The following is a 23,154-nucleotide window of genomic DNA, read 5'->3' as shown; positions in this document are numbered from 1 at the left end:
ACACTGTCAGAGCAGTAGAATAAATTATAAATTATTTGTGTTGTTTTGTTATTTTGTTCCCTATCGCATGTTTAGGGAGACCAAATGTTTTTCTTTCCACCTGCCTGTACTTATATTTTGTCCGTAAATTTTTGCGAGACTACGCTGTTTGTATTATGCAAAGATTTATCCTGGATTGATGGGGAATTAGACTTCATAAACTACACTGAAATTGTTCGACCATGAGTTATACATTGTAAATATGAACCACATTGCCTGCATGACATCTTATAGCAGAGGGATTTACTATAACATGCCTGCTTCACACGCTCTGCCCTGCTCGGAAGCATGACACAGTTTCTACAGCAGGTATTGTCAAAGATATCCCCGGCCTACGTCAAACCACCGAGTCCTATTATGAATGTTTGATGCTCCATTTAGAGGGAGTATTCACTTACAACATGCACTGCACTGTGCTTTACGAGGTCAGGGGGCTGGCAGCGGAGACGGGAAGAGGTGATGTCACTGCCCGGGGAATATCTCCGAATCCCTCTCGACTTGGATGTTTGATATACAGCACATGAGTCAAAGTGATACCATATTGTTACCTATGACCTACTTTAATGTTTAATGTGTGTTTGTGGTGGAACATATGGCGCTGAACATGACTCTGGTGCCGCTACATGCAGGGTGACATAACTCGGCTGCATCGGTGTCACACCTTCCACTCAGCAGGCCGTGTGTGTCTGTGTAAATATATACTATATGAAACCTGGGGTTGAATATATGAATATATCAACTTTCTTGAATGACGTTTTGAATGTTTCTTGCATCTATATCACTCGGCCACAGAGCATTTATGTTGTGCTCATTCCTCTCATTTTCCACATTTAACAGAAATGGAAATATGTCAGGATTTGTTTCAGTTCTAACTGAACTACCTGTATGTGACAGCAGTAGTTACCAGTTAGATACTTAAAAAAACATTTATGCATTAGTAATGATCATATATGTGGAATGATACAACACTCTGAATGGACCTATTCTGAATAATGAGCACTGAAGTGCAGTTTGATGATAATACACATTTTGAATGTAGGACATTCAAATTGTTTGTTGTGGGATTACATCTTCTGGCCTGAAGGGTCTGAATACATCTTACACACACTGTTTCTGAAAATGAAAGATGCACGCTCTATCGGTGATACATCGTTGCCGTTAATATGATTGTGAGACTGATGGAGAGACAGAGAGCATGAATCTTTTCTCCACATTTGATCCACAAAGGCTGGTTATAATTTTGGCAAATACCACATGATTAATGCCCCCCTCCCTGAGGACCATGAGCTCCATGTTGATGTAATAACTTCATGCCTGTCAGGGCACAGACAGCGCGGTCTGTCCACACCAGCATAAACAGAGCACAGTGACACATTCAACTCACATTCACTCGCATGCAAAGTATGAAATATACAGTCGCTTTTATTTATTCTCATTCGCCGTGGCAACAAATGTTTGGAGAGGCAGGAGAGTGAGAACATACAACTGCACCAAGGAAAAGACGGGATGTAATGTGTTGTGACAGTGTCGTGCTGTCAAGGAGCTTAGTGACAGTTAAAACCCTCACCTCTGACTCAAGTGGACACCAGCTGAGGTTGGAGTAATCATACATGCGAAACTTCTATGTGTTAAGGATCCTTACATGAGTATTAAAGTGCAAACACCAGTTAAATAAGAATAAAATCTGTGTGTACTGGATGTGTGGAGGTAAAACACAGGGATAGATTGTGTGAAAGACATGTAACATTTGAATGTTCTATATGTTCTATATGTGAACCCCCAATAGTCATTTCAAAGAGTCTGTGTAGGGCGAGGACTCCAAAAATCGAAAGGTTACCATATTTTCATCTTCTGAGAAGACTGAACTGCTTCAGACTGAGTCGGTCAGTCGTAGAAATAGTTTACAAAACTCTCATTGAGATTGTGCTCGTGTTCCACCTGACGACATAGTTTCGTCGTGACTTCAGGCCGATTAGTCAGCTTGTTACAAGACGTGGCGTGGCCAGAAAGGGCCATGAGCATCCTTTGTTCCCTCAGGACTCTGGAGGATGCTTTCAGATTTTGTTGAACCAACATGTCATAAACTCTCACTTCTTTGTGTCTGTTGAGTATTGTCAGACCTAAACCAAGCCTGGGGGCACGTCACCATCAAGCACTGGACTGGTGAGGGCCAGTGGATCATGGTGAATTTACAATGACCGTAGCTCTGTCCACCACTTGATAGTGGTATTAGGGGAAGTGTGCATCCAGTTTGACTTAAGTTGAGTATTGCGTGTTTGAATTTTCCAGACGTGGGACACAAGACAAGTTTTGGGACAGACCCTTTATTTTGTGTTTTCATAACATATGTTCTGTTTTGTTGTATTCACACTTTTCACGACACTGTCCAGTGACCATATTTGTTTTATCAATATGTCAGAGCAAGCTATTCTAAAACCCCCTCATTTTTGACACCTAATTTTGAGAGAAATAATACATTTAGGCCACATAACTAAATGCTGCCCATATGTTGTGTACTGTAAGTCTAAAGGGTGCAGAAAAAAATAAAATGAAACCTGAACTGAAAAGCAATTCTACAAGCTCAACAAACGTGTTGTTTTAGCTGTGCGGCTTTGTGAACTCTGTCCAGAAAACATGACGAATCTGCCTCGTGCCACCACTTGTTGTCTCAAAGACAAGTCATCAGCAACTGAGGTTAAACCAACACTGCAACTGTTACAGTAATGAGGAGAACAAAAGATGAGAGAACGTGCACAGACAGCTGGAGACATACAGGGCCTCGAGGATAGCCATCTTTAATCATCACCAGCTCTGTTTCAATTTTGGCTGCAGCCCAAAAGGGGAATACTTTCATTCAGCCTACAGTCAATCCACTGTGAAAACAAAGACATCAGCTTACCATTCTATGACTCACCGCCCTTTCACGTTGACCACGAATGTTCCTCTCCGCCCTTCCTCGCTAATTTCTGCCATCACTGCGCTGTCTTGCTTTCAACTTTTAGCCCTCAGTGCTAGAAGCTTGATGAAGCTGACTGACTGACCTTTTCGTTTTCACAGACTGCACAAGGGGTTAGAATGAATAGTGTAGGAGCCAAATTGAATGTGATGTTAAATATTCATTTGTATTTACATGTTTAACTGTAATCACATCTGTTTCTACCTTGAATGTTACAAGGATGTCGTTATAATTTGTTATAGAAAGAAATACACGTAAGTGACAGATAACTGGCCCTTTAAGGACACTGTGACAGTTACTGACGGTCGTGAGTAATATCTGAGGCAGTATGGAGCCGCACAGTTTTCCGAACGTGTTTGGGACCGTGTTGGGGATCGTGTTATAAAACGTGTTAAAGGGAACGATCTACGTGGATAACCTGTGGATACATATAGTAGGTCAAAGTAATCAGCATACTTTTAGGAGAAAGGAAGTTGATTGACTGACTTGTACGAAGAAAATGGATCAATAAAACACGTATTGCTTTTCATCTACGAGCGGCGTCGGTGTGAGATATGTGCAAAAGACAAGAAACACGCGTCAACTAAAGGTTTACTTACTGCTAAAGATTTGGACGCTACATAAGTCGGAAAACTCGCTCCTCACGGAAAGGAAAGGATTATCGATGACGAGGAAATTACGACGCGAGGTGCCAGGCTACAGTTTTGGACAGACTCCGGTAAGCATGTGCTAATAAGCTAGCTTGCTGGGTGCTGGTGATCGTGGAGTGTTATGCTGGTAGCGTAACTCTAGGAGCTGTCAATCAAGTTCACGTGGATAAGGTGCATTAACAGTATTACTGCGAAGCAAAAGGAACCCGATTGAAACGCTATTATGGAAGAAGAAGAGTTTGTCATAGGGAAAAGGCAAGTGATAATGACAGAGAAGGCTGTAGATGAAAGAAGGAATAAGCTAATACAGCAAAGACGGAGTAAGCTAGCTCAACTAACGAGCAAAACCAGGGAAATAGAGCGACTACGGGAGGAGGATCCTGATGTTAGCACTATAAAACGAAAACTGAGAGTTGACTATGAAGGGTTACTCAGAGACTTTGAAGAGAAGAACTATGCTCTGAAACAGTTCCTTACTGAGGAGGAATACATGAATGATCAGCTTTGTTGGTTTGAACCTAAAGCACATGAGGCCAACGTTTTCATTGCTAAAACTGAAAGATGGATAGAGTTGTTTGATGAACGTGCTGAGCAAGCAAAGCTATGTGATGATGAAATCAAGCCCTCGGATAGCATATCCACGATACTGTCTACCACGAGTAGAAAGAGTAAGAAACATGGATCAGAAAGTGGGAGTTCTGTGTCATCCACAGCATCATCTATTCGCCTTAAAGCAGAGGTGGAAAGAGCTACATTGCTGGCTAAGGTCGCCACATTAAAACGAAAACAAGAATTGGAAAGACAGGAAGCTGAATTAAAGGCTAAAAGAGAGGAGTTGGAGTTGAACATTGCTTTAGCAACTTCAGATGCTAAGCTTAAAGTGTTGGAAGATTTTGGCATTGGACGCATGTCGATAGTCCATTCAACGCCAGGAATAAACGATGTCAGAGAAAACTTAGCATCAAGAGAAGGGCACGAGCATCGCAGCCATGTGGAAACTGGTCCAGTTCATCTTCCTAACCCACAGCCAAGCGATTATGGTCGTTCAGTGCAGCCACCCAGGAACGCTGAAATCAGTGGCAATGTTGTGGCGACATTGTGCAGTGTTATGCAGCAGCAAGCCAACATCTCAGAGCTAATGATGAAGCAGCAAAAAGGATCAACTTTGCCGCCGTTGGACATTCCCACCTTTAAAGGAGACCTGCTCGATTACCATCTGTTCATAAGGGCCTTCGAGCATGGAGTAGAGGACCGTACTGATAATGCCAGGGATAGGCTCTACTATATGGAGCAGTTTACTAGCGGTCAGCCCCGAGAGCTAATTAGAAGCTGCCTCCACATGGATCCTGAGAGAGGATACAACAAAGCCAAGCAGCTTCTCAAGGAACAGTTCGGAAATGAGCACAAACTTGCCGTGGCCTACATTGATAAAGCCTTAAATTGGGCTCCCATCAAACCTGAGGACGGTGAGTCTTTAAACGCCTACTCACTTTTCCTTACTGGATGTTGCAATGCCATGATGAACATTAGCTACCTGGAAGAAATGAACAATGCTGCCAACATGAAAGCCGTTGTCACAAAGCTACCTTACAAGTTGAGAGAAAGATGGAGGGGAATCGCATGTGACATTCAGGAACGGCAGGACAGGAAAGTCAACTTTAAAGACCTTGATGACTTTATCCGTAGACAAGCCAAAATCGCTACGCATCCAATATTTGGCGATATAAGGGATAGCCAATCAGCTAAGTCAGCTACAAAGGTGCATGCAGAGGCAAAGACACATGATTGGAGAAGCAAGAAAACATTCACTACAAGCGCAATGCACATAGACCACAAGGTTAAAGACTTTGAACCAAGCATGCAAAGGGGTCCCACCGACATTGTGGCAACAAACTCATGCATGTTTTGTAAAGGACAACACAGCATAGACTCATGTAAAATGATGAGAGGGAAGCCACACAAAGAAAAAATTGAATATTTGCGTCGCAAAGGACTGTGTTTCAGCTGTTTAAGGCATGGACATATGAGCAGGAGCTGCAGTGAAAGGCTTTGCTGCCAGGTGTGTTCTTTAACACATCCCACACTCCTGCATATGAAAAGACGAGACGATGCAACTGAACAGGAAAGCAAAGCTACCGACAATACAGAGAGAAGTGGTGGTCTTCCAGTCACTAGTGCAATGGTATGTGCTGGAAATAAGCTATGTGGAGTCACTGGGGCCGGCGAAGAAGAGTGCATACTCTCAATAGTTCCTGTCCGAGTCAAAACAACAAAAGGAAACAAAACAGTAGAAACGTATGCTTTCCTTGATCCAGGAAGCACGGACTGCTTCTGCACAGAAAAGTTAATGAACCAACTTAAAGTCAGTGGAAGGAGAACAAGCATCTTACTGAGAACGATGGGCGATGAAAGACCTGTTGACACTTACGAGGTGTCCGGCATAGAAGTCAGTGATCTGTCTGAGGACAACTTCATTGAGCTCCCAAATGCCTTCAGTAGAAAAAACATTCCTGTAAACAAAGAGAACATTCCACGTCAAGAGGATTTGAAAGGATGGTCTCACCTTAAAGACGTGAGCATTCCTGTAATCAATGCAGATGTCGGATTGCTCATCGGAGCTAATGCGCACAAGGCCATGGAGCCATGGCAGGTTGTGAACAGTGTCAACAACGGACCCTACGCCACAAGAACTAGGCTAGGATGGACTGTAAATGGACCATTAAGAGGACGTAGTGCTCACCAGCAGGGAAAACAATGCAAGGTTTCATCAAACCGCATCTCAGTAACAAGACTTGATGACCTGTGGCAGCAGCAATTTAAGGTGGATTTCCCTGAGAGGGAAAAAGATGAACAGGTCGAAATGTCCAGAGATGATCATTGCTTCATGGACATGGTCACCAGATCAGCAAAGCTTCTGGATGGGCATTACAGCTTGTGTCTACCACTAAAGAACCGGATGGTCAACATGCCAAACAACCGTAAAGTAGCTGAGCAAAGAGCACTTAACCTACGGAGGAAGTTCAACAGAAATCCAAGCTATCAACTAGAGTACACTGCCTTCATGACTGACCTCATGGAAAAAGGTTATGCTGAGCAACTATCAGACGATGAGCTTCAAGGCAATGTGGATAAAGTCTGGTATCTACCCCATCACGGTGTATACCATCCTGTGAAGCAGAAGTTAAGGGTGGTGTTCGACTGTGGTGCATCATACCAAGGCATGTCATTGAACAAACAACTTCTACAGGGACCAGACTTAACCAGCAGTCTTGTAGGTGTCATAATACGATTCAGACAAGAACCGGTGGCACTTATGGCAGATGTGGAGTCGCTGTTCCACCAAGTCAAGGTGACAGAAGAGGATTCTGACCTTCTTAGGTTCCTGTGGTGGCCTGGGGGAGACCTCACGAAAGGTTTGGTGGAACACAAAATGGTGGTGCACATATTTGGCGCTACTTCTTCACCTAGCTGCGCCAGTTTTGCCCTGAGGAAGTGTGCTGAGGACCATAGGGAAGAATTTGATCCAGAAGTGGCCGACACAGTGCTTCATAACTTTTATGTGGATGATTGTCTCAAGTCTGTGGCGACAGAAGAGAAGGCAGTTGTGCTGTGTCAGGATCTAAGAGCAATCTGTTCCAAGGGAGGTTTCCGTCTCACAAAATGGGTCAGCAACAGCCGTAAAGTCCTAAGCCAAATTCCAGGTGGTGAGTTGGCCAAAGAGGTGAAGAACTTGGATCTCGAACAAGACAAACTCCCAATTGAGAGAGCCCTAGGAGCACACTGGTGTGTTGAGTCAGATACCTTTCAGTTTAAGATTACTGTCAAAGACTATCCTTTTACCAGAAGAGGCCTCCTTTCAGTTGTTAGTTCAATCTATGACCCCTTAGGAGTTCTCGCACCAGTGGTGTTGCCAGCAAAGAAAATCCTCCAGGAACTGAGTCGGATGAAAATGAGCTGGGATGACGACTTACCAGAAAAGGTTAAACAACAGTGGACAGATTGGTTGACAAAACTTCCCAATCTAAAGGACTTCAAAGTCAACCGGTGCATCAAGCCACCAGGATTTGGAAATCCTACTTACGCACAGTTGCACCACTTTGCGGATGCAAGTGAGGAAGCTTACGGCACGGCTAGCTACTTACTGTTGCGGAACGAGAGAAATCAAGTTCACTGCACATTCATGATGGGGAAGGCCAGAGTGGCGCCTTTAAAGCAACCTACCATTCCACGGATGGAGCTGACGGCAGCAACAGTTGCTGTGAAAATGGACACGCTGCTGAGAAAAGAGCTACAGTTGGAGCTATCAGATTCTGTATTTTGGACCGATAGCACTGCTGTGGTCGGATATCTTCAAAATGAAACCACTAGATTCCGTACGTTTGTGGCTAATCGGATCTTTGCTATCTTGAAAGGTTCAACCACAGATCAATGGAGATACGTGAACACTGCCACGAATATAGCAGATTGTGCATCAAGAGGACAAAGCGTGGAGGCTTTCATGAAAAATGACACATGGATCTCTGGTCCAGCCTTCCTCAAAGGACCAACAGAAGAGTGGCCTAAAAACCCCGAAGGCTGCAGGATTACGTCAAATGATCCCGAGATAAAGAAAGTAAAAGCAAACCTTGTGAACGTGGATGAGGACAGAAACACAATCAGCCAACTGATGAACCATTTCTCCTCATGGACAAAGCTAAGATACACAGTGGCGTGGCTCCTGAAGTTCAAAACCTTACTGTTGACTTTCTCACAGAAGAGAAAACAGCTTTATGCAGCCTTCCGTCAATCCGACTTGGATAAGAGTCAACAGGTTCAACAAGTGAACACAGCCATGAAGAAATTCAAAGCAGGATTAAAAGGATCTTCCTGCTCAGTTGAGGATCTTGCAAGGTCTGAGCTGGAAATCGTCAGACTCTGTCAAATGGCAACATTTTCTGAGGAGATTTCATCTCTGAGCAAAGGGCAAAATGTAAAACAGAGCAGTCATTTGCTTAAGCTAAACCCCGTGCTTCAGGATGGAGTCTTGCGTGTTGGAGGAAGACTCAGTCGAGCTGCTTTGCCAGAAGAATGTAAGCAACCCGCCATCTTGCCCAAAGACCACCATGTTACCAACATACTCCTTCGCAAGATTCACGAGGATATTGGGCACGCTGGAAGGAACCACATGCTTTCTAAAGTGCGCCAAAAGTATTGGATTCCCAGTGCCATCACAGCTATTAGGAAAATCATCTCAAAATGTGTCACCTGTCGCCGGCTGCATGGGTCCACAGGACAGCAACAAATGGCAGACCTTCCTCAGGATAGAGTGTTTCCTGATGATCCACCCTTTTCCAGAGTTGGTGTTGACTATTTTGGACCATTCGAGGTACAACGAGGAAGAAGCTTGGTTAAGAGATATGGAGTAATCTTTACTTGCCTAGTCATCCGGGCAGTGCACCTTGAAGTTGCTTCTTCCTTGGATACCAATTCATGTATCAACGCTATACGTCGATTCATTGCCAGGAGAGGACAAGTGATGGAGATCCGCTCAGATAACGGGACAAACTTCGTTGGGACGGAACGTGAGCTGAGAACAGCTATTGATGAAATTAATCACTCAAAGGTTCAAGGTTATCTTCATCAACGTGGAATCAAATGGACCTTTAACCCTCCGACAGGCTCTCACCATGGGGGAGTTTGGGAAAGGCTCATCAGATCAGTGAGAAAGGCTCTAAATTCTACAATTAAGGAACAAGTTCTGGATGAGGAAAGTCTTCAGACTGTACTTTGTGAAGTGGAGGCAATAATCAACAGCCGACCAATCACAAGAGCATCTAATGATGTGAACGATTTAGAAGCCTTGACACCAAATCATCTCTTACTGATGAAGGCTAAACCAGCTTTACCACCTGGACTATTCGACCATGATGACCTCTACACTCGGCGGAGATGGAAACACGTCCAATATATGGCCGATATATTTTGGAAACGTTGGACCAGAGAGTACTTGCCACAGCTCCAGGAACGGCAAAGATGGTCAAAGGCATCGAGAAACTTCACTCTGGGAGACATCGTTCTTTTAGTGGATGACTCTGCTCCAAGAAACTCTTGGGTCATGGGGAAGGTCATTAAGGCACTTCCAGACCACAAAGGACTTGTTCGTCAGGTCTGCATAAAGACGAAGACTAGTGTTTTACACAGGCCCATTACAAAGCTGTGTCTGCTTTTGGAAGACGAACAGTGCTAAAGACTGAGCAACAGTGAGGAGTCTATCTGCCTCCGGCTCTTATATCGTTATTTTGTGAGAATGTTCCTCTACAGTACATGGCTCTCTTACTTTAAGTTAGATAATTGTTTCAAATGTTAAATCTTGAGAACAATTAGGGGCCGGTGTGTAGGAGCCAAATTGAATGTGATGTTAAATATTCATTTGTATTTACATGTTTAACTGTAATCACATCTGTTTCTACCTTGAATGTTACAAGGATGTCGTTATAATTTGTTATAGAAAGAAATACACGTAAGTGACAGATAACTGGCCCTTTAAGGACACTGTGACAGTTACTGACGGTCGTGAGTAATATCTGAGGCAGTATGGAGCCGCACAGTTTTCCGAACGTGTTTGGGACCGTGTTGGGGATCGTGTTATAAAACGTGTTAAAGGGAACGATCTACGTGGATAACCTGTGGATACATATAGTAGGTCAAAGTAATCAGCATACTTTTAGGAGAAAGGAAGTTGATTGACTGACTTGTACGAAGAAAATGGATCAATAAAACACGTATTGCTTTTCATCTACGAGCGGCGTCGGTGTGAGATATGTGCAAAAGACAAGAAACACGCGTCAACTAAAGGTTTACTTACTGCTAAAGATTTGGACGCTACAAATAGAATTATCATCCAGACTGTATCATATCTATTTCACATGTTTTTCAGGATGTTCAGGCCTCATTGCGCACACCTCAAATGTAACCAGTAATGAAATGGGAATGAGAATGAAATGACATCGTCCGAAAGCAATACATTCTCCAACACAAAATAATGAGACAAATGGGACAACTGGTTGCTCTTTGTGAAAATGTAAATCAACCAGATCCGTGCCAGGCTGTTGATGCTATCAAACTCAGCAATATCTAAATCTGTCTACGTACAATATAGACAGTAATAACTATATAGTTCAGTGTTTTAACATCTGCAGGATCTTCTCATTGTGAACCTTGTGTGAATAGTTACCCAGACCTACAGTTTTTTTCTGGATGTTGAGGGGATTATTGACTTTAGTTGTCGATCAGGTACTTCATACATTCAGGCTGTATGCAAATCTTGCCCTCTGCAGCGTCAGTATGCTTGAAACAAAGTGCCTGTCAGGTCCTTAGACCCTGTTTTCGACTGCAGAAGAGGGACGGCTGCGTGCAACAATTGAACCCACTTTATTCACCGAATTGCAGGGTGTGCAGTCGACGAGGTTCAAACTTCTCTCTCAAGCTCTCTTTTGTCATTCTTCAAACTTTTTGTGTACAAACAAGTGCAACACAATGAATGCCATGAGGAGAGACTGGCCGGAAGTGTCCCCGGTTGTACGATTCGAGTGTTGAGAATATAAACACACGCAAAACACAGAGAGAGAGATCAGGGAGGCAGTTGGATGCAGCCATGAGGAGGTTGTGGTGGCAGACTTTTAAAACCTGCCTTAGTCGGTACAGGTCTTTGCTTTCAGGGTGGTCAAAGCACACATCATATGATTCCCAAAACACGGCCCTTACATTGACCATAACGTGTCCTGTTCGGTGAACGCATTTCAAGAAAGAGAAGTGCCATATCTATACCTTCGGTGGAGAAAATAAAAAAACATTCTCTCATTCCAAAATCTTTCCTGTATTTCCAAAAAACAATCGCTGAACTTTTCCCAGCTTACAAACGACCCCATGCACAGGGTCCTATGGCCTCATTTTAATTCAGTGATGGACTCTGTCAAAGTCATACACAAACACTCTAGTGAAACAGTCTAATCTATTGAAAAACGTCATATCTGGAGATTAATAATTTACACAAGGGGATGTAGGCCAACATTATTCTGGCATGTTAATCAAGCATGAAAATATAGAACTCAAGAGGTCGCTATGTTATCATAGAAAACATACATGAGTAATCACACAGTCTATGCTTGCAGGCCTCTGTTTTATGTCACGGGAGCCGTGGTTTCACATGATTCAGAGCTGATAACCGACCGTGTCAGCTCTCTTATGTGCGAAAACATTGGCTGCATTTGCAATTAGGTATGTATGCGATTGTCTTTGGTAAATATTGTAAAATGGCCATTGATACCGTGTGATCTGCACTTACCCACAGCTTTGATAAGAGGTAGACCATATCGGTGCTGCTTCTGTGCTTTTTTTTGACAAGGGTGCAGTGAAACAGACTTTCTGTTCTATAGTACCATGAATATATTTACTATGATGGTCGCATTCAATGTACACAGAATCTGTATTTTGTGTAATGCTGCTCAACATCAGCTTAGTCTTGCGTTGTTTGTCAGACAACGGTTTTAACGGGGAACAGTATGAAAACAGTTGGTGAAATGTGAATTGTCTCAGTGTTCTTGTATGAAGGAGACTAAAGTGGGCTAATACTGTAATTCTGGCAGAGGTATATCAATGCTGCACTGCCTTAAATGGGAAACACAGACCCAGACCTGTGCTTTACTACAACATGGCTCTGATTAAGACCAGATCGGTCTGCCTGTGGTTGGTTCTGAACCACAGCCAAGCACTACTCAGGGACAAGACTGTTAACATTGAATGCATCAATGTTGATCTCGCCCCCATTCCAGCCACTTATATCTGCTTCAGTGGAGATCCAGAAGAGCTCATGTCATTGCCAAATGGCTGGTTAGGGAATTGGTAAATTTGCGGTCCTTTTACAGAAGTCGAACATAAAGAAATCGATATAAAAGAATTCAGATTCTGATTAGATTTCTTGCCATTTGCACAGGAACAGGACCGTAAAGTTACATTGGAAATCGTGTGCGTATCTCTAAGTCACACAAAGACACAAGTATTCCACCATACAGATGTTGAAGGATGCACTTTTTCTCTCTAGCCCATTATCTCAAGATCAGGAGAGGTTCTCTCATGATGATTGGTTAAGAAAACAAACTGTATTTTTTGCAATGCATATTATCTCAAGATAACATGATCATTTTATTATTTAATTAAAATTGGTCTCAAGCATTCAAGGAAAAGACTTACAAGGAAATGTATTTCAGCCATCCTACTGATACTTTTGGCTGTAGGGATGGCAATTTCAGTCGGCCCACCACTTAAATCCACACTGAACTATCTAAGTATTGGATGGATTACCATGACATTCTGTACAGACATTCATGGTCCCCAAAGGATACATCTTAGTGATCCCCTGACCTTTCATCTAGCGCCAATTGGTTTCAATACTTTGGTTTATGACCAAATGGATGACGGATAAATGACGTGGTCTCCTGTATCTGATATTATCAGACCAAATCAGATGCTGTGTTAGCACACCCACAGCAATTTTTCAACAGTATTTTGTTATCTCGAGATAACAAAATACTTGTATCTTGGGAAAACAGCTTGGTTATCAAGAGATAGCGAGACAATTTATTCATCATCTTGACATAACACAACTGAAAAACAATATTGCAACCAGGGTCGCCATAAACGTGCGTGCGACAAACTTATTTTTCTCACATATACTTTCATTTTTCATAATGAGTTGTGATGCCGTGTTGTTGATCGTCACCTCCTTTCTCTTTGAAGATGACATGTTTTCAAAGCACCTCCGTCTCATCTGCAGTCCTGGTTACATCAGTTAATAAACTTTCTGTCATCAGGTGGTTTGAGGAGAACCATCTGCCGCTCAGTAGGCTATCCTAATAAGAATCCATCACACCTTTCCTACTGCGCTAATAAATATTTTAATTGTTAGTCTTAAGGTTACCTTCTCGTTTTTGCCACCAAATTTCTTAACTAGCAACATTACAGTATCTCGTTCTTCTTTCAGTGCTTTGAGTGTCCCCTCCATGTTAAGAAGGGATGTTTGCTACCATCTCGTGGCCAAAGAGAAAATTTCATGAAACAGATGAAAGCAACTTGACGAAACAAAACTTTTGTTTTCTTGCTAAGAGACTGATACTTTTTCACATCCATACATCCCATTAGATTTGCATGCCTTAAACATACAGTATATAGTCCAGCTCCAATTCCACGGGTCACATACCATTTGTCATTATTATTTATGTAGCCTACAGGATATTTTTTATCTCTATAAACAAAACAGGATAATATAGGACATGATATATATTCTGTATCCCATGATACCTATGGTTTTTTTTAAATAACACACAAATGAAATGAGTAGAGCGCAACAGCAATCAATGAACACTTAACAACTTACTTACTTACAAACTGACTAGAATGAAGTGAAAATAAATTGGAGTATGATATCGAAAATATCAAAATACGTAAACAAAGGAATTATCTTGTGGTTTTCTTTATATTTTGAAGTTTAGGTCCAATCCAACTCAAAAAGCGAACAGGCCTCTGTCCGTCGTTGTTAGCCGTAGATTACGTCATCAAAACAAGCCGACCGGAGCAGCATGGAGGAACCCTCTGAAGCTTTTCTGACCTTCTAAAATTATTCCTTTCATATAGTTTCGGTGAGTTGGTTCTTCACATGCTACCTTCAGGGTACATCTGTGATAATGTCAAAGTCGGTGAAGTTTGTAATTCTTGCATTTAATTTTTTCTTAAATTGAAGCTAGCGTTAGCTCCAGCAAGGCTAGCTATATGTAGCCCCTGTTTGTGTTCACATGTCACGCAACGTTAGCCACTGTTTTTCTTCACTTCATCCTCCCTTTTCAATCTGAATTTGTAAAGGCAAAGTAAATACTAATGTAAAACATAACCAAATGTTAAGGTTTGCACAAATTGGAGCTATGCTAAATGTATGACTGTTACCTTTCACTGCTGAGTCAATGAAATCGCAATAAATAAAGCGTGATGGAGGCCAGTTACACATGATATCATGACATGTAGGTAACCAGAGAGGAATTGAGCCTTCAGCTGATCATCATGTGTCAGATAGTGGCTCGAGGCAAATGTCAACTTTTCTTGATCTTCTTTACTACAGGTTGGAATTCAGCTTTCCAGGATGTCGGTCAAGCATGTGTCAGTCCATGCAAAATGGATCATCGGCAGAGTAATAGGGACCAAGATGTACAAAACTGCCAAAGTGAGAGTCACAAGGCTGGTGCTGGACCCATACCTGCTTAAGGTGAACCTTTTAACAATGTTCATCCACTGCTGATGCGTACATGAAGGACAGGTGGAGGATACACAGCCTACTTTCCAAGGAATAACCCAAAAATAACATAAATCTGGTTATATCTCGATCTTTTATTTTACTCTGCCACATTTAAAACTCATGAATTGCCCACAGGAGGACTTTGAACTGTTTTAGGATTCTTGTGTGATTATGATACCTGAGTTTTGCTATGGATGTTAAAACAATCCTTTTTTTTCTGTGCTGTAGTTTGAGAAATGGAAATATGTTTCAACAAAAGTATTTTCTGGAGATATTTTTAGCTCCCTCTAGTTCCACACGACAGCTACATGGCAGCTACAGCTACCTTTACTGTTAATAACAGTACCACTACTACTCCTGTGTCATCTCATAGTTTTCTGATCCATGCATTTTCCCTTGAAGAGATAACACATAATTTTTTATTTTTAAGACGTCATCTGTTTTATGTTCAGAAAATTAAAAACTTTGGGTGATTTGGCAGTTTGACTTGGTTAGCTGTAGTAACTTGTGATTTTCATTTGCCATTATTTGATGGAAATAATTTGTCACATAATCCGTTGTTAAAGTTACGATAAATAATCTAAAATTATAATTCTACACAAATTATGAATTTGCCACTTGTAGCCACCGGTGAACTACATCAACTTTATTATATACAACCAAATATTAACAATTTTAGAGATTAGTGATTGATGTACAATGACTATGTACTTAAGTCTAATGTTGTCTTTTCTTCCCAATAGTACTACAATAAGAGGAAGACCTACTTTGCCCATGATGCTTTGCGACAGTGCACTGTGGGAGATATCGTCCTTCTCAAGGCTCTGCCTGAGCCCAGGTCCAAACATGTGAAGCATGAACTGTCTGAGATGGTCTATAAAGTTGGCAGGGTGGTCGACCCACTGACGGGAAAGAGGGTTGAAGGAACCGAGTTTGCGGAGCCTCTGACTGACCTTCCACTCGGCCTGAGAGAGGACACAACGTTATCAGAAAAACTGCAGGAGCTCAACATCTCTGCCGCCTCCAGTGAGGCTGATTCTCCGCCAGCACAAGCTCCCACTTCATGATAGAAAACTGCATTATTTTATGCTGTAAGGTTAGCTGAAATATCACTCTGCACTTATGTTTGTTTCAGGTGTTCATGTAAATATACATTTATAAACCAGTCATCAATATACATCAGTTAATGTGGTAAATAAATGTTAGTTGCTTCCTGCTACGGTAGTTTTGAATTCAAGTCACATTTCTGATGAATTTACAATAAAATGACATGGATGCATGGTTTCATCCACAAACATGTATGCATGGTGTTCTTATCCGTTTACTGTGGGAGCAAATATCTTTTAAAGACAATACAATCAAATAACATTGCCACTTATCCTGTTCCAAATAGGATCAGACACATACGCATTATAAAAATGTTCAGTCACTAGGGCATTCTTTATCTGGCATTGGCATTAATATGTCTTAAGTAAATCTTCTCTGATTTATGTTCTCTTTCACAAATTTGAATACTATAATATAACAATAATAATAATATAAATGTGCACCATGCTGCATTGAAAATGTAACAGATCATTTTGATTGGTGGTCTTTTATTTTGTAAGAGGTGAAAATAGAAATTAACAACAGAGCTATGTTTATGTCCGAAGACTTGGAAACCTGGTACATGAAGTTATCACGGGGTTACGTTGAAGTAACGTTAAGTAACGTCAGCTCCACCGGGACCAGCCGTGTCAAAACAACCTCCAAGTGACAGCTTTCAAGGGAAAGATGGCGACCCGAGTCCTTCAGAGAGTGGTCAAAGGCCTTACTCAGACGACAAATGGGCTTCAGAAGAACGGACAGGTCACGGTGGTCGTAAGGTTAGACTTTTTCAGTTGATATTTTTGCCGGTGCAGCTGTATAAATGCTACTTTAAAATGCATTTTATCTTCCGTAGAGTTGACACCAATGACAAAGTCCGGTAGGCTAGGTGGCTAAGCTAACGCTAGCGTAAGGACGCTGGCTAACGTTACGTTCAGATCACCCGTGTAACGTAGATAGCATTATCCCTCTGGCTCTAAACGTGCTAACTCTTTGCTAACGCTAATTATTACCCTGCCACTTAACAAAGTTGTGAGCCAACTTGTGTTAGCACTTATCCCTGCGCACTTCGTAGTTGTATGCGTAGATGTATAACGTTAGTTGCTGTGAGTATAAATACTACAAAATCACAACTTTCTGTCAGTCCCAAACTTCAAGGTCAGAATACTATGAATCGCTTGTACAGCGTTTACTTGTTTTGATAAGTCAATGAGCTAGTTTCTCATGTTCTGGCTGCGACAGGTGTGTGTCCTAAACCAAGCTATGTAAACAACGATGATATACTAATATATAATACATCATATATAACGAATGCACAGTGTAAAGTAATAGTTGTGTCTGTAATTAAACACTACTCATGTGGGAGGGCTCTTAAGGGCCCATGTAGACTAATCCTCTGGTTATGTGCAGTATGTACAGCGCATATCCGTATCGTTTGCTGGCCACTGAGCTGGAGGTTGTATTTTTTGCAATGAATGAGTTGGATAGTCTAAAGATAATTGTACTAAGTTTGCTGCAGACGTCACTGACGCGCATACAATGCATCCTTGCACGATGCAGTTTTATTTATACTGCACGTTTCATCACAAGTAAACTCTATGTGACCTGAGGTGTCTGACTGGACAGCAGTGTGTGAGCAGGCCAGACGTTTAAAACCATTAAGGGCTTTAGAGACTACAAGCAGTTTTCTGTTGTTTTTCGTCACTGATTTTCTTCATTGTGTAACGGAAGAAGTGGTGGTGCCGAATCCAACTTTTGTGTTTTTGTTTTACCTCAGGAGCCTCTCAGCTCACCATGAAGACAGCTGGTTCAAGTCTCTGTTTGTTAGAAAGGTCGACCCCCGAAAAGACGCTCATGCTCATCTGCTCGCCAAGAAGGAAGACAACAATCTGTACAAAATACAGTGTATGTATTGTTTGTGACTTGCTGTGACTGGTCGGGTGGTACATTGCAAATCATTGCCCTGACTGCATGTGTTTTATTGATTTAAAAATGATTTCCCCCTAGAATAATCTTATGAAATCTGTGAGATGGTGTATTATCCACTCATGTTTTGTTGTTTCCTTGCAGTTCACAATGTCAAGCCTGAGTGCCTTGAGGCTTACAATGAACTTTGGTAGGAAGTCCCTGTCCCTGAACTGACTTCATTGAGATTCTTGTTGAGGAACTGGTGCATATTTTTTACACATTTGTGTTTGTGTGTGTGTCCGTAGTGACGACGTCTTGCCTTCCATTCATGCTGATCCTGAATACCCCTGTGAGCTTGTGGGCACCTGGAACACGTGGTACGGAGAGCAGGATCAGGCAGGTGAGAGCAGCATCAAGCTCCAGGTGTGATGGTTACCATAAAGAAAACTGACAAAGTAATTTAACCAGCTTCTTAAATGTGAGGATTTGTTGCTTCTTTCTATTCTGTTATGTTGTATTCAATATTTCTGTGCTTTTAAGTGATTGTTGGACAACACAAGCATGGTGGTGTAACTTTGGGCTCAGACAAACTGTGATAAACAATATGTTCTGACATTTTTATATAAAATTTTTGTATTAATAAAATATGTTCACAACATGTGCACTTGGAAATGATATTCAGTACTATGCTTCCTGTAAAATTGCAGTATTAATAAGTGATTTCTTGATTCAGTTCAGTCAATTTGTCATCTTGATCACTGGACTCAGAATATTGTGATGTAAAGAGCGTGTTTTCTCATAGAAATGAACTAGAGATTCATAGTTGTTTCTCTTGATCTCTTCATGCCAGCTCAGATCACAGGTGGTCAAGTGAGAAATAGTTAAACTACAGTTCTTAATATAAAACACCAGAGAAAATATCGACACACCGAGATGTATTCAAGATTTGCATTATTTTTGACTCCTCTGCTCCTTCTATTGTAGTTCACCTGTGGAGATATCGGGGAGGATACCCGGCTCTCACCGAGGTCATGAGCAAACTCCGGCAGAACGAGGTAACGATGCTCGGATTAGTTCAGTTTACTGGCAGCTGGTGAACGAAGAAGAACATAACATTGTTCAGAATGACATAAGTAAATTATTTCTTTAGGTAATACAAGAATACAGTTGTGTGTTTGTACTGGATGTTAACCCCCCCAAAGCAGAGTTTAATATTTTTACAGATGTTTATAAGAGTTGGTGGTCTGAGGCAGATTCAGGTAGTGTGTTGCTGTTGTCTGTCGTTGTCTGTAGGAGTTTACGCGCTACAGGAACGAGAGGGGGAAGATGCTGCTGTCTCGTAGGAACCAGCTGCTGCTGGAGTTCAGTTTCTGGAATGAACCGGTCCCTCGTCCAGGACCCAACATCTATGAGCTCCGATCATACCAACTCAGGGTAACGCCACAGAAGATATTCATGCTTCCTCCCGTTATACATGAACGTGTTTTTCAGTAACGTGTGTGTAACGTTTGACAGCTTACTTCCTACTCTTCACATTCTTATTTCAGCCAGGGACAATGATCGAGTGGGGAAATTACTGGTGAGGCATAACTTTCTTAATCTTTCTCCTTTTCTTCTTTTACACGTAGTTTCAGAAAGTCATGAAATTAGATTAATTTAGATAGTTACTCTGAAAAGCTCCTCCGCTTTCTCTCCATGATGCTGCAACAGTAGAGCTACCATTATGATGTACCTTTCCTCACTACTGCTTTATTGGTTTTGCAGATTGTAGCAGATGAATATCAGTCAACGGTACTTTTTGGCTACACAATCTATGCATGACTCCAAAGCATGACGAAAGATATTTCAGAAAAACAATTTGTAAATCTCAAGCATAATTGACCTATTTACCGTACCCTGTATTTCATCGATGTTGGTATCTGAATAATTTGATAATGACGACTGGGAAATTTGCCCGTTAATGTAATAAAGCCAAACATGCTTTAAAACAATTCTGAGGTTGTAACATCAACATTTAAAAGAAAATGATTGGGATATCTGTGAATATCTGTTTCATTTGTACTTTAAAACGTTACAAATTCGCTCTGATGTTTTAATCGACACCACCGTTGAATTAAAAGTTAGTGTTTTTGTAATGTTGTTTTAATGTGACGTAACATGTCGGTGCTCTGCAGGGCGCGTGCCATTGAGTTTCGCCAGCAGAACCACGAGGCAGTGGGAGGCTTTTTCTCACAGATTGGAAGTCTGTACACGGTTCACCACTTATGGGGTGAGCAGTGTTTCCTAGTTTTTAAGTTCCAAGTTTATGTGGGATTATACATTTATAAAGGCATCACTGTATCGCAAATGATTGCAGAAAAATTAGTTTATGATTTACGTAGCAGCTTATGAGGTGCATCTCTGATCCCTCGAAGTGCCTGTGTTACTATTCAGGAAATGTGTAATCAATATTATGTATGTTTTAGGTCATGAATTTGATCAATATAATTTAACGCAAATGTTTCAGAATTCCGCACTTTTCTAAGAGTTTAATACTTTATGTATTTCATGTGAATTTTGAGTAAAGACTACAAAACAAGCATGATTATTATTTTCTTTTTTTTCAGCATACAAAGACCTTCAGTCCAGAGAAGACACAAGAAATTCTGCCTGGCAGCATGATGGCTGGGATGAGGTTGTTTATTACACAGGTAGGTCTCAGTTTGAGGTCTTATTTCTCCTCTTTACCTTTCTGATATCACTGGACAATATTATCCTCTGTGACAGGACTGTGTCATCATGAGGATATGATGCTAACGTGTTGTCATTTCTCTAAATGCTTGTTGTCCAAATTAATGATTTCAGGCAAACAAACAAAATATATTACTGGAGTTTGTGTTCTACACACGATTCATTGTGTACAGTTTTTAGTTTTTATTGATGTTTTCAACATTTTCAAACACATAAAACCCACAGAGGCAAAAGTCAACAAACAAATAAACAAACAGAAAATCTAAATAATACAGAAGACAAAAAGAAAGTTTTTTTTGTTCCATTTTTATTAGTTCACCCATTTTCTCTGTTTGAATTGTTTTTACATGTATTCTCGTATCTGTCATTTATAGATATAAATTATGATAAGAAATATATGACATATATATATATTATTATTTTGTTTTACATTACTGCATGACACTGAAATCTGTTTGTAAGAACGTTTTTGTCTCTTCTCCGTTCGACAGTCCCTCTTATTCAGCACATGGAATCTAGAATCATGATTCCCCTGAAGAACTCGCCCCTGAAGTAACCACAAACACCGGAGGAACCTCTCAACAGCCACTGATCTGTGGAGAGTGTAACCAGCCATCAGTTGGTGCACTGCCGGGGAAATCTGCATAACATCAACGTGTTGTTTCAGTTTTTGTTTTCTTCTTCTTGCTTGTTTCTTCACTCTGCCCTTCACTCCCCTTTTCTTTGTGGGCCTAGAATGTCTTATTTCAGATGATGAGGTTAAAACGGTTATCACCAAAACTGGATCTGTTACAGCTGTTACTGATCCATTAATGCGCTTTGTGGAGACAACATATTATTTCACATGCCCCCTCCTCTTCACTCTCTGTCGCTATCTTTTTAAAAGGTCTGATTTTAAGAGGCTTGTCTTCTTATTTTTTGATGATTTGAAAACATCAGTGTGTGAATGTGATACCAGGAACAGATCAAACATTTAGCAGTTCTCGTGCTGGTCACAGGCGCTCAAAATGTCTGAAGGTCTTTCAGAAACATCACTGTTGCACTAGTATTGATAACGAATCAAACAAAAGTTACTGCTTCTAGTATCTCACAACAAACGCACTGCCTCCAGAGCTCACAGTTCGCTATCAATATGAACTGGACAAGCTTCTGTACGTGTCACAGGTGATGTGGTCAGTTTTACAAAGAGGAGCATGCTGATTATAAATCAGTGTTCTGAAATCACCGCTGAAGCTGATGGTCAGGGATGGAAGCCTGTATTGTAGGGCCACAGTCAGACTCTGGCTTTACATTCAGTAATATTTCACCAGGTATATCCATCAAGAAGATGTGACTTTATGTTTACATGGCTTTGTTCCAGCCAACTGATTATGGCGTGTTGTTTGAAGACGCACAGAAATTAAAGTCCACTATCACACCACAAGTGTCAGGCTAGTCAGAACAGTAAGCCAGACTTTGATGTAGTGCACAGTCTTTTCATACCGGCCGGATACGTGACAACAATGTCCAGTTCTTGTGGTGAAGTTGTGGTGAATCTGCCAAAGGTGTCATTTTAATTTAACATCATGCTGGCTCTTCCAACTGGGAACAAGATGATTCAAATGATTAGACAATGTTTGATTTCAGAACTAATCTCTCACTACAAACTGCTGTACACTGACTAGTTTGACTCATCCCTCTGTCAAGACATTAATGCCAACTGGGTTATTGTGTGCTCCAACTGAGATTAATGGGTTTTTTAAATGGTCAGATTGTAGATATAGATAGTGTGTTTATTGATCAAGCCAGAGATATGGTCAACTCTGTATCTGTTAATGAGGTGGGGTACTCTAAACTGTCTGATGACAAGTGGAGAGGAGTATCCCAATGTGGTAAATGCGAATTGCAGTGCTTTAATAAGATTAGTTGTACATATTGAATTAAACGTCTGAAAATGGAATAAAAAGTATGTGACTCCTTTTCTTCATGTAGGCCAGGGGTCAGCAACCTTTACTGTCCAAAGAGCCATTTTGCTCTATTTTCCACCAAATAAAATGTGTCTGGAGCTGCAAAAGCTATTCGATATCACAGCTTATATACGTTTTATATATAGTTATATTATATGTACAAAAACGATAGTTTGTTGTTTATATGTACAAAAACGATAGTTTGTTGTATTTATGAAATAATAGAACAAGAATAAAGACAATTATTGACATCTTATTGCTATTTTAACTTTCATGAAGAGAAAAAAAATACACTGGCATGTGTAGGCCTACATTGAGGTCACAGAACTAAACAGAACTATGCAGGCCTTGAGTCCTCCCCATAGTTGTGGGAAATAACTTAGAAATAAATATAACATAGCTGCAGAAGTGAATCAAACACTGAACAATTCAAGTCTATTTGGGCCCTCATGTTTGTGGAAAATAAATAAAATAACTTTGAAATAAATATAACATATAGCTGCAGAAGTGAATCAAACA

General features: G+C 41.0%; 2 protein-coding genes across 2 annotated transcripts; both read left to right on the top strand.

The window, feature by feature from the left end:
• The first annotated feature begins 14,224 nt into the window (after positions 1 to 14,224).
• On the top strand, positions 14,225 to 16,264 carry mrps17 (mitochondrial ribosomal protein S17). Its single transcript, XM_079283970.1, has 3 exons — positions 14,225 to 14,318; positions 14,792 to 14,935; positions 15,709 to 16,264. Exons 2-3 carry the CDS (start codon positions 14,813 to 14,815, stop codon positions 16,030 to 16,032), a joined length of 447 nt encoding a protein of 148 aa, XP_079140096.1. The 5' UTR covers positions 14,225 to 14,318; positions 14,792 to 14,812; the 3' UTR covers positions 16,033 to 16,264.
• Positions 16,265 to 16,708: 444 nt separating this feature from the next.
• Positions 16,709 to 22,634, top strand: LOC306788121 (protein NipSnap homolog 2-like). Its single transcript, XM_079283496.1, has 10 exons — positions 16,709 to 16,830; positions 17,829 to 17,956; positions 18,122 to 18,167; positions 18,265 to 18,359; positions 18,944 to 19,014; positions 19,253 to 19,393; positions 19,507 to 19,538; positions 20,134 to 20,228; positions 20,566 to 20,649; positions 21,181 to 22,634. Exons 1-10 carry the CDS (start codon positions 16,739 to 16,741, stop codon positions 21,243 to 21,245), a joined length of 849 nt encoding a protein of 282 aa, XP_079139622.1. The 5' UTR covers positions 16,709 to 16,738; the 3' UTR covers positions 21,246 to 22,634.
• The last annotated feature ends 520 nt before the right edge of the window (positions 22,635 to 23,154 follow it).

This window comes from Melanostigma gelatinosum (assembly GCF_949748355.1).
Source record: "Melanostigma gelatinosum genome assembly, chromosome: 14".
In the NCBI taxonomy this organism is placed as follows: domain Eukaryota; kingdom Metazoa; phylum Chordata; class Actinopteri; order Perciformes; family Zoarcidae; genus Melanostigma; species Melanostigma gelatinosum.
This window is presented reverse-complemented; position numbering and strand designations above follow the sequence as displayed.